Source organism: Chiloscyllium plagiosum, unplaced genomic scaffold (genome assembly GCF_037043375.1).
Source record: "Chiloscyllium plagiosum isolate Xiang-an unplaced genomic scaffold, Cpla_swu_hap1 HiC_scaffold_11, whole genome shotgun sequence".
NCBI classification, from domain to species: domain Eukaryota; kingdom Metazoa; phylum Chordata; class Chondrichthyes; order Orectolobiformes; family Hemiscylliidae; genus Chiloscyllium; species Chiloscyllium plagiosum.
In genome coordinates this window covers 82,961,363-82,977,609 of record NW_028270149.1, presented here as the reverse complement: position 1 = coordinate 82,977,609, position 16,247 = coordinate 82,961,363, and the positions used below count along the sequence as shown (strand labels likewise).

The 16,247-nt window shown below is 42.0% G+C and overlaps 1 protein-coding gene across 1 annotated transcript in view; it reads right to left on the bottom strand.

The window, feature by feature from the left end:
* Positions 1-16,247, bottom strand: part of LOC122557468 (uncharacterized) — a 210,461-nt gene that overhangs the window by 157,371 nt on the left and 36,843 nt on the right. The window contains exons 4-7 of the mRNA XM_087991810.1: positions 15,829-15,960; positions 11,160-11,327; positions 3,792-3,888; positions 1,544-1,676 (exon numbers count right to left, since the gene is read on the bottom strand). Of these exons, the coding sequence (XP_087847936.1) occupies positions 1,544-1,676; positions 3,792-3,888; positions 11,160-11,327; positions 15,829-15,960 (530 nt within the window). The remainder of the gene's footprint in view (positions 1-1,543; positions 1,677-3,791; positions 3,889-11,159; positions 11,328-15,828; positions 15,961-16,247) is intronic.

Here is a 16,247-nt window from a genome sequence, read left to right as displayed (position 1 = left end):
AAGCTGATTCAAGAATGTCAATGCTTCTTCGGTTGTCCATTTAAAAGTTAGTGCGCTTGAATAAAATGTCAACAAGCGCATCTATTGAAGAATAACAAACTACGATAGCAAATATGCTTCAGATTACAACTAATCAAGAGTTTGGCAACACAGTCACAGCTGTCACAGAAGCTATTTAGCTCAGAAACAGCCCAGTCATGGCGAAGAGGTAGGGGCAGCCTGAGCAAGAACATTTGTAAGCAAGCATCTTTAAAAGATTCACAATTGATCAAGGGAGCACATTTCTCAGCTGGTTTGAAATTAATTTTGCCTTATTTTTGGTCAGCTGCTAATGCAATAATTTGCCTCTCCCTCCCTATGCTTTCATGTATGGATTGTTGATTGGAATGATAGGAAATGGCATGTTCGCCAAAATTGCAGAGAATTAATCCAAAGATGTGCAGGTTAGGTGAATTGAGGAGAAAGTGAGGTCTGCAGATGCTGGAGATCAAAGTTGAAACTTTATTGCTGGAACAGCACAGCAGGTCAGGCAGCATCCAGGGAACAGGAGATTCGACGTTTCGGGCACAGGCCCTTCTTCAGGAATGAAGAAGGGCCTGTGCCCGAAACGTCGAATCTCCTGTTCCCTGGATGCTGCCTGACCTGCTGTGCTGTTCCAGCAATAAAGTTTCAGGTTAGGTGAATTGGCCATGCTAAATTGCCCAAAGTGTTCAGGGGTGTGTGGGTTAGGTGCATTAGTCAGGGGTAAATGTAGAGTAATAGGGTGGGGGATTGGTCTGGGTGGGTTGTTGTTTGGAGGGTTGCTGTGGACTTGATGGGCCAAATGGCCTGTTTCCACACTGTTTGGGATTCTATGGTGCTCTATGGTATGGCTAATGATGTACATTTACCCCCAAAAATGGGAATTTGAAGCTGCATTGAGAGGTTAAAAGAAAAGGCCTTGTTTTGACTGACAGACTGTCTCCATTAGAGGGGGTGTTTCTGAAGCATTTGAATGAGTTGGCTAACTCATGCACTGATTTTCCAGTAGAACTCTGATGTTTCAGGTGGTGCTACGTGAGAACGGAGATTGCAGAGTGATCAATAGCTAGTTCTGCAGCAGACAATCCCATCGTCAGTCACACTTAATTTGACAATGGCTAGATTGGTAGTGGGTGGGGGGTGTTAAATATCAAGGACAGGATCAGAGAGACACAGATATTGCATTGTGAGGGGACCTTGAGCTGCTACGTGATAGAAGGCTGGCATATTCAAGAGGCGGTAACAATCAACTGTGCCCTAAAACCTGACTGGATTGCTTTGCAGAGAAATGCAGTGAGCTGACCATGAAGCGACACAAAAGATAACACTCACTCGAGTCAGTGCCTTGTCGACAGACATTGGAAACTCAGCTCACATTCCCTAACAGCGGGAACAAGGTTGCTTTCAGGGCTCACCATGTGCTTGCTTCTGAGCTCTAAACCTTAAAACATGACCCCTTAAAACTTTGACCACCATGGCCAAAGTAAAAATGCAGTTTAAGGTTCTCCAAAATTAATTTTACCTTTCCAGAAATTTTGATTCCTTTGCACAGCACCAGCAGAATAATCAGCCAGGTCACGAGTAGACAGACAGCTAGATGCCAGACGACATTCCCAGTCTCATTAATTGAACTTGAACGATGTAAAACCACAACACTGAATGAATGATGACAGAACCTGTTAGGGTTGCATTTATTGCACTGAAGAGTGAATTTCCTCCTTATATGACGCTAAATTCTCAAGGACAAGCAGCTACATAGAGAGGTTAAAAGAAAAGGCCTTGTTTTGACTGGCAGACTGTGCATAGTGACGTCTCCATTAGAGGGGGTGTTTCTCGGCAGTCTACAGCCTGGAAGACTCAATGCTGAGTTCTCCAGTTTCAAACAACCTCCCTCCCCATCCCATCCACTGCTCCCTGCCACCAACCGGATTCCTTCCTCCCATTGACCAGCCAGGTCATACTCTGTACCTGTCTCACCTGTCCCCACTTCATCACCCTGCCCCCATAATCCCCTTTATCTTCAGCTCCCCCTACACCCACCCCCAGTGCTAAGGAAAGGTTACACCTGAAACGTTGACTTTTCCACCTCCAAATGCTGCCTGGCTTGCTGGGTTCTTCCAGCCTCCTGCCTGTTTACTTTGGATTCCAGCATCTGCTGCTTTATTTTGTCTCTATCAAAGGGAAACACCACTGTTGAAGTGAAGACTGATTGATTGCCCCTGAGGATGGAAGCCTTCAGGAAAGCATTTTGCCAGGGAGACGGTTCACAAATTTACCAAGACTACCAATGTGGAGCATGATAGAGACAATGGACTTGAATATATGCACCTGCATCACAGAGTGGGGTTAAGAGGCACAGTCATGAGTGAGCTGAGAGGCCACTTATCAGGATATAGACGCGGGGGGTTGGTGGCTACATTATACCAGCAACAGGAAGTCTGCAAAGTGGCTTTGATACATCATGCAGCAGGAGGCTCTCTACGATGCACAAGCTGCCATTTATTGGGTAGATTGCTACCACCATCTTTTTTAAGTGTACGAAACTACGTGGTCTAGTGTGGTAGAGGAAAACCACTTCCTAATTTAACCAGAAGAGTGGATAATAAGGTACAGTTTATTGAATGTTCACAACTAATTATATGCTATATTTATAGGAAATATTGTTTGACAGAGACTTTAGGAGGACCAGATGCTAGGCTCACTTCTTTGAGATCTCAAGGGGTTCAGCCCACATGAGATTATCACAAATGCTTCGGACAATCACCAGTATTAATCCATTCGAACACTTATACACAATATGAAAGCAGTGGGAAGTTGGTGGTTCTCATTGTAAAGGTCAACACCTCAAAATCACATCCTCTCACTGGAACTGACAGGTGTCTTCCAAATGTAATGTGCGAGGCCATTAGGAATCAAACCAAAAGGTGAGGCCTCAGTAGCTGTAGGAGGATCAGTCTCTCTGTAGCCAGAGTGGAGAACAGGATGCTTCATGTGCTAACTGCATCCAGTGTAGCTGGATGTGGAACATGGAGTTCCACGTATCCAATGAAGAGACAGGCATAGCTCAGAGACCCATGCAGGTACCCATAGCCACCCCTCTGGTTGGTAAGAAGTGGGATAATTGAAAGGAAAAGTTGTTGAGGCTGAGAACCTTCCTGAAGAAGGGATTATGCCCAAAACGTCGATTCTTCTGCTCCTCAGATGCTGCTTGGCCTGCTGTGTTTTTCCAGCACCACATTTTTCAACTGAGAACCAGTTCTGCCAATCAAATGAGAGTATCAGTGGAGGGGGACTAGGTGGGTTGGCAGAGGAGGAAGCAACAGAGGGCTTTGAGGCCTTCCTCATGTGGGATATAGGTATAGAGGGACTAGATGTCTATGGTGAAGATGAGGTGTTGGGGGGGGGGGCGGGGAATCCGAACATTTGGAAGAGGTGGAGGGCGTTATCTTGAATGTATGTCGGGAGGTCATGGAACAAAGGGGACAGGATGGAGTAGAAATAAGGGGAGATGAGTTCAATAGAGCAGGAGCAGGCAGAGACAATTGGTCAACTGGTGCAGTCGAGGTTTCGCTTAGTCCTGCCATACTGAACTCATCTCCACCGATCTCCCTACTGAACCACAGCCTTGTTTTGTATAATAATGCTTCCTACAGAAATCAGCTCCAGCCCTCAAATCTCTGCATAGTTTCAGTAAACCAACAAGCCGTTGGTTCAGAACCCTGGCTTCACTAACTTTGATAGTTCCAGCTGTCAGCAGAAGGTGTACTCACTCCCAGAAATGCTCGCTTCGGCTCTTCTGGTAAGACGAATTCTGGCAGTTTTTGTTTCCGTTACTTTCTGAAGACGATGTCACATTGTACATGGGATCTGCAAGTTAATAAATAATGCATGAAGAATCAGGCACAGCAGAACATCATTTGACACGTTGGTCCTGAATTGCGTGTCAGACTTTCTGGCCTGAGCCAACCTTTCACCTTGTTCTCAGTTTAATTATATGTGAAATGTAGTTCAAAAAGTGAATCAATCAGCCTCAACAATTGGTAGTATAATTGATATCATCGCCCTGTTAAATAAAAATCAATTCCCTTTTAACTCCGCTAATATCAAGAGAATATTCCTTTTACTTTGGTCGAAACATTATAAAAAAGTGTTTTAACACTTTTTAAAATGTGTCCATCCTAACAATATCTGCTGCATTGAACACAGTCTTGACTTCTTGGGAATTTTTCTCTCAAGGTCACTTATATTCTTGCTCGAGTTCAAATATTATTTTTCTTTATAGCTGAATGGATTGTGAGGACACTATTATCAGTTGCAGGGTGACCAAGGCTTGGAATGCGTGTTCAAGGATATTTTATATTTCAAATGTGTAGAAAGAAATACAAAAGAAGATGGAGGGGATTTCTGACAAAGGGTTACATTCGTGCAGCTATGAGAATGATCTTTGCTTCAAAGATCAAGGTCTGGAATCAGTTTGATTGGAAATATGAACATCAAGTGAAAAAACAAAATGACTGGTCGATGTATTGAAAAGCCCCATAACACAACTGCAATGTAGGACAGATTTAAAACTGTAAAATATTGAGAGCTATTAAGGCAAGTATTTTAATTACCATGACTAATTTAAATCTTCTTGCAAATTTGAAATATCAGATTAGCAAGTGTAGTCTTGGGGACATTTAGAGTCATACATTGGATTCATATTGCAGTGAAATTAAAGCATTTGATAACCCTCGAAATTGCTCAATTATTCTTAACTAGATTTTACAAATAATTGATTTCAGATACAAAGTTTATAACTTAAACACAAATTGTCAATGTATTATTATTATTAATGTAATTTTAGCAGAACACAGACACAAGGCAATCTGATTAATTATCTATGATCCAACTTCAACCCTCTTTGTCACCAACCCCCACTCACATACTGACAGATGGACAGTTACAGGAAAAGAAATGAAAGAATCATAACTTGCCAGTACGATAACGGTTTCAACAATGAATGCTAAGGCTTCATGAAATCTGATGGGTTGTATTACAGGCATATTAGGTTGTATTGTGCTTGAATTTTGAAATCAACAGTTAATGCAAACACCTACCAAACACTTTTCCGGATTTTTTTTATAGACTGGAGTTTTTTGCTCAGGATTTTCAATAAGTCAGTAACTGAAAAATAAGAGAAGCAGGACCAAATAATAAGGTCCTGTCAAAGCAGCACTTGCTTTTGCCCCAAAACAGTCAGAGTGCAGTTTAGCTTTCGTTTCCATAGAATTCACAGAATCCCTACAATGTGGAAACAGGCCATTTGGCCCAACCAGTCCACACCAACCCTCCAAAGAGTATCCCACCCAGACCCATTTCCCCCTACCCTATTATTCTACGTTTCCCCTGACTAATGCACCTAACCTACACATCCCTGAACACTATAGGCAATTTAGCATGGCCAATTCACCTAACTTGCACATCTTTCGATTGTGGGCGGAAACTGGAGCACCCGGAGGAAGCCCACGCAGACACAGGGAGAATGTGCAAACTCCACACAGACAGTCGCCCGAGGCTGGAATCGAACCCAGGTCACTGAGGCAGCAATGCTAACCATTGAGCCACCATGCTGCCCAACATTCTTTGTGGTTGACTGACTGGCACCTTGTCATTATTTAATTGACCAATTCTATATCCAACCAGCTGCCAATCGCTAAGCATAACATTTCAATGCATGTTCATCTATAGCGGTCATAGAACAGTATTTAAATTGCTTTATCTTTCCAGGTCAGTTCCAAATATCAAACATCAATCCTTTCTTAAAAAAAAATATGCTGTTGGTCAAAGCTCAAAGTCCAATTCTCAAGTGCAACTCAGTTCCAAACTAGACATGAAAAAAAGAAATATAATGATTGTGTCAATTTTCAGTAACATGCCTAATGACAAGGTTAATAATACTTAAATAATAAACTATTAAGCAAATCAAAACTATTCAATTCTTCCTTCTACTAGATTCTTAATTGTTATACTAATTTCCTGGTTATATTCTTCAGTTTATATTCAGGATAAAGGATTAGCTATTACAGTTTCTTCCCTGAAGTAGTATAATGTTTACATTATAAGGTTGCAATAACAAACTCCAGTGGAACAACCTCAGTGTTTTAACATGCAACTTCTCAACAAGTCCCCTAGTTGCATTTGAGAATGTGGTGATGAGCTGCCTTCTTGAACCGCTATGGTCTACATGTTACAGGTTGACCTACAATGCACTGAAGGATGGAGTTCCCAGGAATTTGATCCAGCAACACTGAAGGACTGGCGATATATTTTCACATCCAGGTGGTGAATAGCTTGTAGGGGCAATTGGAGATGGTGGTGTTCCCAGGCATCTGCTGCCCTTATCATTCTAGATGGAAGTGGTCGTGGGTTTGGAATGTGCTGTCCATGGATCTCTGATGAATTTCCGCAGTGTATCTTTTAGATGGTATGCACTGATGTGACTGACTGTTGGTGGTGGAAAAAGTGGAAGCTTATGGATATGGTACCAACCAAGCAGGCTGCTTTGTCTCAGATGGTGTCAAGCTTCCTGAATGTTGTTTGAGCTGCATTCATCCAGGCAAGTGGGGAGTATTCCATCACACTCCTGACTTGTGCCTTGTCGATGGTGGACAGGCTTTGGGAAGTCAGGAGGTGAGTTACATGCTGCAGTATTTCTAGCCTCTGAACCTGCTCTTGTAAACATTGTGTTTATGTGGTGAGTCCAGTTGAGTTTCTAGTCAAGGGTAACCCCAAGGATGTTGATAGTGGGGGAGTCACTGATGGTAACATCTAAAATTGTGAACCAAGGCGAGGCTTAGATAGTCTCTTAACGGAGATGGTCATTGCGTGGCATTTGTGTGGCACGAATGTTAATTGCCACTTGTCACCTCAAGCCTGGATATTGTTCAGATCTTGTTACATTTAAAAGTGATTGTGTCGCCCCTATGTCTTTTTCCTCTCATCTACATAATTATTTATTTATTAATAACAGACCTCGTTTCTGGCCTTTCTATTATAGGTAGAACCACAATCTATGGATCAAAGCTCAAAGTTCAACTCTTAACTACAACTCTCAGTTCCAAACCAAAAAGGAGAAAACAAAGGAAATATAATAATGGTCTCAACAACAGGTTCATAAAATGTATTTGATATAGCCAATTAGAATGATATATTAAAAGAAAAACCAATGGGCTAGTTCTGACCTAATAAAGGGCAATTAAGCATGATTAATGAATATTCTCACCATCAAGGATTCTCTCGTGATCATAACTGCATGGAATTTCACATTCAATTTGAATATGAGAATTATGGGTCTTAGAGTTGAATAAAGGCAAATAGAGTTTTGAGAATAACCTCAGCTGAAGTAGTCTGGAAAAGTAAGCTAAAAGCTCCTGTTGATTTACAGTGGCAGACATTTAAACAAGTATTTCATAACTCTCAAAAAACATAAATTTCATTGACAACAAGTACTCTATGAGAAGGATGTACCATCAGCAGCTCAGAAGTTAAGGATAGTATAATGAAAAACAAAAGACTTTTAATGCTGCAAACATTGGTGACATCCCAAAGGTTCTGGAGAACTTTAGAAACCAGCAAAACGTGACTTGAATGAAAAGTGAGGAAATAGAATCTGAGATCAAACTAGCAAAGTACTGACTATATGTGCATAAAAGGGGAGACAGCGACTAGTATAAATGTCACACTTTAAGATGAGACTGAAGACAAGAATTGATAATGGAAAAGAAGGGAAAGTCAGTGAGTTTTGTGATGTAAGTCTGTAGTTTATGTATATTGTATATATGTTCATATGAATTTTCATTTTGATTTTTTAGTTTTGAAGCAATAACATATGTGTTTTCTGTGTGTCTGAAAGGATTTAAAGATCGCTTTGTCAATATTTCTGTACTCATGCAAAATTATTTTAATACATAGTATCAGAGAAAAAAACTTCCTGGATAGTAAAAGGGATGCGTTTACATTGAGGAAGCGAACAAGTGAGTGTATGCATTTATTGGATAACAAAAGTGTCTCACATCTTCTATGTGTGCAAGTCTAATCTGAATTGCAGTTTGTAGCTGGATTTATTGTCACCTCAAGCCTGGATATTGTTCAGATCTTGTTACATTTAAAAGTGATTGTGTCGCCCCTATGTCTTTTTCCTCTCATCTATTTATTTATTAATAACAGACCTCGTTTCTGGCCTTCCTGTTATAGGTAGAACCGCAATCTGTGGATCAAAGCTCAAAGTTCAACTCTTAACTACAACTCTCAGTTCCAAACCAAAAAGGAGAAAACAAAGGAAATATAATAATAAATATAATAATACAGTTTGAAATGCTGTAGCTGCATGCTTTGAGCAGATTTATCTTCAAATGATGCATTGAAGGAGCAGGCTAATGAAGGAGTGGCTGAAACAGGGTCCTCACTGACTGACTTAGATAGGTGCTTTGTTTTGGGAATATATATTTGTAACCAACTTAAAACAGCTGAGTACTATGGTGTGACTTAGAATAGAGTGCTCGAATTGAGCATCTCAAGATGTTCAGCAGTGGAAGGAGAAAGGTGTTTGGTTGATATTTGCATGAACAGCAACTGACTGGAGTGCAGAATTGAAGGGTGGCACAGTGACCCAGTGGTTAGCACTGCTGCCTCACAGCACCAGGTACAATTCCACCCTTGGGCACCTGTCTGTGTGGAGTTTGCACATTCTCCCCATGTCTGTGTGGGTTTCCTCCGGGTGATGGGTTTCCTCCCACAGTCCAAAGGTGGGCAGCTTAGGTGCGTTATTTGTAGGAAATGTGGGGTTATCGGGTAGAGGGGTGGGTTTGGGAGGAATGCTCTACAGAGGTTTGGTTTGGACACAGTGGGCCGAATGGCCTGCTTCCACACTGTAGGGATTTTAGTCTCGGTTAGAAAATAGCCAATATTGGTGCTTTATTCTATGTCTGAATTCGTGAGCATTTATAATCTTTACAATGATATTAAAGTTTTCATTTTGGATTCGGGTCTCCAGCTTTTTTTTTGTTAATTTGTTTTTCTGTTGCTTTCAAATATAGCTATAACAATGATATTAGTATATTAGAAAAAGAAAAAGAAACAACAGTGTTAAGAGTGAGGACCTTGGAGGCCCACAAAGCCAATAAGAGACTGCGAGGTAATGTTGCCAGCTGAATGCTGCCAATTGGTTTCTTTCCCCCCCACAGTTAGGCTGGACCACGGGTCAGACCAAACAATTGGATTGTGTTAGAAAATAAACATTTGTAGACTGTGCTGCTAAGATGCAGGTTGTTTTATTTACTATGCTGCTGGTTATTTTTAAAATGTTATAGTTGGGTTAGAGTTCAGTTTGGGGTCAGCTGTTGTGGTGGAATTTGTAACAGCTGTCAGAACATGAGCAGAGTCTTCAGAGCAGGTTGTTGGATGTGAATTGGATGCAAAGCCTCCTCTTGGGCTAAGAGGAACTGGAATCAACTTTGACTGGAATTCTAGCACTAATCGGTGTGTATAAGTAAGAGGACCTGTTGCACCCGCCAGCTACTATAAACAGCTAGCAACAGGCAAGTACTAATAGTAAAACAGCTGGAAAATGGTTGGAGAAATTTAACAGGTTTGGCAGCATCTGGGGTAGAGAAAGTGTTAATATGACTCTTCTTTGAACCTCTTTGAAAGCCAGATTGGGAAGATCAAAAGGAGTTCTTGCATTAATCATTGGGAGTAGCATAAGGGAGGATAATGCAAACACCTACGTGATCAAAGGAATAAATTATGTGGGAAACTCTAGTAGCTCATGATGGGTGGATAACATTAAGCAAGATTTTACTCCATGGTTTAGACAAAGACATCAACATTTCATTTGGCACCTTGTATTAATGGGAATCTTTATAAGACAATAAGGTTCCTGCTGACACCCTGAAAGAGGTAGAGAAGATAATGTAAAGGATACTTCCAGCAGTATTTGAAAGGATAACTTGGTCAGTTGTAAATCAAAAGTTAAGTCAAGCCTCAATCAAATTAACTACTAGCTTGTGCTTGTATGTATGAGGATCCTGCTTGTGGTTGCATAAACTTAAAGTAAAGGTGCAAGATCTACATAAACTGATGTGTAACCCAGAATTATTGTTTGCTTTCTTCTAATCACTTGTTGATTGTGAGGGTATTCCAGAAACCTCTGCCTCTGTGTCATTTATTTGACCTGCCTGAAGGGCAAAAATTGACAACGGCAGGTCTTTGCTTAAACATTGAAAATGAACACCAGTGCCAACATGTGAGCACAAATAAAAGACCATTGGAGGTGACTCTGTCCACTGGTCCTCCTAACAAGGCACACTTCTATTTGGAAATTAGTTAACACAGGTAAGTTCACATGAAGTATCTGTTCCCAGTTATGCTGAGAACTAGAACTGTTGCCATCTTTGCAATGTTGGCTCGACACCTCTCAAGGGTGTTCGGCAATGAATATCAATTCAGCAATGCAGAAGACTGGCAATGTATGTCCAGATCAGGAAGATGTATGGTTTGGAGAAAACTTAATGATTTTCTAGGGCATTGCCACTCTTAATGTTCTTGACAGAGGTGGTCAGTAGAGATAGAGTCAAAAGTGTGGAGCTGGAAAAGCAGGTCAGGCAGCATCCAAGGAGCAGGAGAATCAACGTTTCGGGCATAAGCTCTTCATCTGGAATAATGGTCAGTAGAGATAGGTGATTTAGGAGGGGTGCAGTCGCAGTAACTTTGCTGAGTTGCTTCCCTGTTAAACATGCATACTGCATCAATGGTACACTGGTGTTGGATCAGCAACGTTAGCATTGTTTGGTAAGAAGTAAATCCCAAGATGTGACTTCTATGAGAACCTGGAGTACAGGATTATAGCTATTGTCCATTCCCTTGTTGGTGTCACTAATAGCTTCAATATACTTCCATACGATAACTCTTTGTGAAATAGATCACAAATATACCAATATTATTTCGCTCTCTGACATCTTTATCTTACCTCCTTGCATTTATGGAAGCATTATTTATACCCTTGCTGCCGGCAATCAATACCATTGCTTTCTCAACCAAACAGAGGCATAAATCATCAGAGGCAAAGGCTTTACACTTTCTTGAAGTTATCACAGTACCTGCGGGAGTCTTGTGGCAGATTTTATCGTTTTCACACCAACTGTAGCAGTCTTTCCATGGCAGAGGCGATTGGAAGGAAATAATGAAGTAGAACAGGCAGTAGGTGATGATGCAGTTGTAGTAAAGGCCTTGAAATGCTGACACAGAAAAGGTTAGGAGACCCATACCTTCAATTATGAGCAAAAAGAAGAGTTCAGAATGGAACAGTACAGGTAAACCCTTTAATATTCACAAGCATGCAAGCCAGTCAGACTAAACAATTTTATTCCGTTGCAAATAGATCATTCCAAGAAAGATAGGGAGAACCCAATTAGTAGTTGCCAGTTTACAGCCAATTAGGTAACTTCTGATGTGCTGTCACTGTTTTAACATGGGGAAACTTCGTAGCCAATATGCAGATTCCAATTGTATAGGAACAAAACCGAACAAGAGTATTCGAACCTGTTCAGCCATTCAACGTGATCCTGGCTGATCCTCCTGTTCAGTCCCCTGTTCCCACTTTTTCTCCATATCCTTTGATTCCCTTTGCCCTCAGAACTCTATCTAACTCCTTCCTGAAAACAATATGATGGTCTGTTGATGAACATTGTGGGATAAACATTGATGACGAATTGTGGGAAATTCTGCCACTCTCCTCCAAAATGTTATTGTAAGATATTTTAAACAAGAGGGTGGACAGGACTTCACCTTGATGTGTCATTTGAAAGCTATTTCCTCTGACAAAGCAGCATTCCCTCCAACTGCTAGATCACAGGTTTGACACAAGTTAAAAACTTGATTATAATTTATAAACCAGCATCCTTTGCAGGGCCAAACAAAAAATTCCAAGTGATGTGAAACTGCTTTTGTTCATATATGTGAAGCTGTTATAAGCTTCTTTCTACCTGAAAAACAAGATAATTGGAAGTGATTGAACACAGGGTCTCCCATACCATTATTGTGTTTGAGAATGAGGCCCTACAGATGGTTTATAGGACCTATAGATGGCACGGTGGCTCAGTGGTCAGCACTGCTGCCTCACAGCACCTGGGCTCTATTCCACCCTCAGATGACTGTATGGAGATGGCACATTTTCCCCGTGTCTGTGTGTGTTTCCTCCAGGTGCTCCGGTTTTCTCCCACAGTCCAAAGACATGTAGGTTAGGTGGATTGGCCATGCCACATTGCCCATAGTGTTCAGGGACATGCAGGCTAGGTTGGTTAGCCATGGGAAATATGGGGAAGGGGCTTGAAACCTTCCTTTGGAGTGCCAGTGTGGGCCTGTTGGGCTGAAGGGCCTGTTTCCACGCTGTTGGGATTCTACGATTTTATGACCTAAAAGCAACAAATAACTTCAACTAGACACTGTGTTGAATCTTTCAGTTCACCATTTGCTGAAAGAAGACGGAGGGTGGTGATTGATGGGAAATGTTCATCCTGGAGTCCAGTTACGAGTGGTGTACCGCAAGGGTTGGTGTTGGGTCCACTGCTGTTCGTCATTTTTATAAACGACCTGGATGAGGGCGTAGAAGGGTGGGTTAGGAACTTTGCAGACGACACTAAGGTCGGTGGAGTTGTGGATAGCGACGAAGGATGTTGTAGGTTACAGAGAGACATAGTTAAGCTGCAGAGCTGGGCTGAGAGGTGGCAAATGGAGTTTAATGCGGACAAGTCTGAGTTGATTCACTTTGGTTGGAGTAACCGGAATGCAAAGTACTGGGCTAATGGTAAGATTCTTGGTAGTGTAGATGAGCAGAGAGATCTCGGTGTCCACATACACAGATCCTTGAAAGTTGCCACCCAGGTTGACAGGGTTGTTAAGAAGGCATATAGTGTTTTAGCTTTTATTAATAGAGGGATCGAGTTTCGGAACCATGAGGTTATGCCACAGCTGTACAAAACTATGGTGCGGCCGCACTTGGAGTATTGTGTACAGTTCTGGTCACCGCATTATAAGAAGGATGTGGAAGCTTTGGAAAGGGTGCAGAGGAGACTTACTAAGATGTTGCCTGGTATGGAGGGAAGGTCTTACGAGGAAAGGCTGAGGGACTTGAGGCTGTTTTCGTTAGAGAGAAGAAGTTTGAGAGGTGACTTAATAGAGACATATAAGATAATCAGAGGGTTAGATAGGGTGAACAGGGAGAGCCTTTTTCCAAGTATGGTGACTGTGAGCACGAGGGGGCATACCTTTAAATTGAGGGGTGATAGATATAGGACAGATGTCAGAGGTAGTTTCTTTACTCAGAGAGTAGTAAGGGTATGGAATGCTTTGCCTGCAATGTTACTAGATTCACCAACTTTAAATACATTTAAGTCGTCACTGGACAAGCATATGGACGTACATGGAATAGTGTAGGTTAGATGGGCTTCAGATTGGTATGACAGGTCAGCACAACATCGAGAGGCGAAGGGCCTGTACTGCGCTGTAATGTTCTATGTTCTGTCTAATTAGGGGCTCTTTGGGATGTGTCAGTAAGTGTGTAAGACCACAGTAAAATACTTTGTGTTTCAATAGAATGATAAGGAGTTAGAATGGATGAATGACAGAACCATTTTGAGCAGCTCCGAACATAAATAATTGATCGCAGAGCAGAATGAAGAACGAAACCTCAGAAAGCTGATTTGAAGGATGCTACAAGGACATTATAAAGCTACCCAGGGGAATGCTGTAGGATGAGATACAAGGGGATGGGTGCAAAACTTGATGAAAAAGCTCATGGAAAGTGAATAATATCAGGACAGACTTCACTCCATCATTTACACAACAATTTGATACACCTCGAGGTAACTATTATCAGGAGCATTTCTTTAGGGCAGTATGATCCCATCAATATAATAACCCAGGTCCTCTCAGGAAAAGTATTTAAAGGTGTCATAAGAAGGAAATTTACATTCCAGCTAGCACCCACTCAGGCCTATAATTAACTTGGGGCTGATCCTTTGCATGTGATGTTTAGTATACACATTTGTGAATCCAATGTATTTTTGAATCTGATTTTCAGGAAGTAACTAAACATAGGTTGAATGTTCCTGCAATTTTCTCAAGTTAAATCATTTTAAATGCGCAAAACATTCTTTTGAAACCTGACACAGTTTAGATTCTCTGTAATGGGGCTTGAACTCACAATCTTCCAACTCAGACCTAGGACTGTAGTTAACAAAACATTCGCTGACACCATCAATGTACACTTGGGTGCAAAGGCAGGGCTGTAGCAGGACAGAAGTGAGCCAACTATACATCTAGCCAGTTCTCAGACTTAAAACATTAAAGATTCTGCATTGACAACTTCAAATTGAATATGTGGATGTTTCATTTGCCTCATTTCAAAGGTTTTGGGAATTGTATATAAATGATTTACAAAGACTATTAGCATGTGCTGGCAAATGGCTGCTACTGCAAGAGGTAGTCGTTAAATTGAATGACAAAATGGCATTTAATGATTAGACGAAGAGGTGGAATTTTCCAAGAATCTGAATGGAGAACATGAAAGAGTATAAATTCAGATTGTGTCGTGTGAAAGCATAGCATATGCCTCCTGATTGGAGACTCTTCACCAGAGAGGGAATCTCAAGCTTGCAAGGCCTGTTCAAAAGACCGCCAGCCTCAAAATGGAGTCCCTTGTTACTCCCTATCCTATATCACCAATCAGTTCCATCCTGCACCTCCATTCAGTTCCACTTTGCACCCCTATACTATTTCAAACTACACCCCATTCAGTTCCACCCTACATCCCCATTCAGTTCCATCTTATACCCACATTCAGTTCTACCCCTCACCTCCATTCAGTTCCACCCTACACCCCTATACTATTCCACCCTACACTCCTATTCAATTCCACCCGACACCCCCATTCAGTTCCACCCTGTATCCCTATTCAATTCCACCCTACACTCCCACTCAATCCATCTTATACATTCCTGATGAAAAGCTCATGACCGAAACATCAATGGCCCTGCTCCTCAGATACTGCCTGACCTGCTGTGCTTTTCCAGTGCCACACTTTTCGAATCCACCCTATACCCCAATTCATTTCTATCGATCAGCCATGATTTTATTAAATGGCAGAGCAGGCTGGAAGGTTTGAGAGGTCCAAATTGTTTGAATGTTTAGTGGCCACTGTTTACATTGGCACTGCTACAGTCCAGTAGCTGGCAGCCCTTTGATCAGCCAGCAATTGTTGGAGGTGGGTCATCCTGCCTCATGGACAGCAATAGCCAAGATCACCCTTACCACAGGTAATCTCACCATGTGGCATCTGCCAAACGATTGATAGTGAGAGTTTGACAGACATCCCATTCCACCTCGCCCCCCAGCTACCAGATAGCACCTGGGGTGGGAGGCAGGTAAGGACATAACATTTCATTGACCCCAAATGAACTTGATGTAATTGTAATGGAAAATTGTGGCAAGTTTTGAGCTGTCATATTTTCAACCTAGTAATGACATGGAGCTGGGGACCAAACCCCTCACGCGCCCAACAACATAATATCGGTGTTTGGGGCCGCCGTAAGGCAATGGGAATATCCCAACATGCCTGGCACATTCCCTGTGCATGTGGCAGATTCAAGCTTTACTTGTTTGGAGTTTCACTGCAGAAGTAGGTACCCCCAGGGGTCTCACGCCAAAACAATTTGAAAACTGTCTTTTCGGATAGCCCCTGAAATTGTGTTGCTATGTGGCGACACTGACCTTGTAAGATGGGAACAGCCTTCCACACTTGAACAGGTCCGAGGCTGGCAAACTGCCCTAAGGCCGATTCCATGAAAAATACTGGCAACCCAGCAAGTGCCATCATGAGTATGTAGGGAATTAGAAAAGCACCTGCAAGGCAACAGTTAGCGCAGAAAAAGATTACTGTGGCAGGGGAACGGTCACGGCTGTACACACATTGATGGAGTGGGAAATCCCTCCAAACCTATAGCCTTGGAACAGAGGCTGTGTTAGATTTTGGATTTCATCAGATTTTGTGTCAGGGGTCATGGGCAACGGGTGGGTGCCAGGCCAACCCTGGTTAGTTGGGGAGCATCAATAGTCCAGTGCCCCAAGCAGCAGGTAAGAGGTAGCAGGATCAATATGATTGGCCACCGAGCCAAATTGTCCAGGTAAGT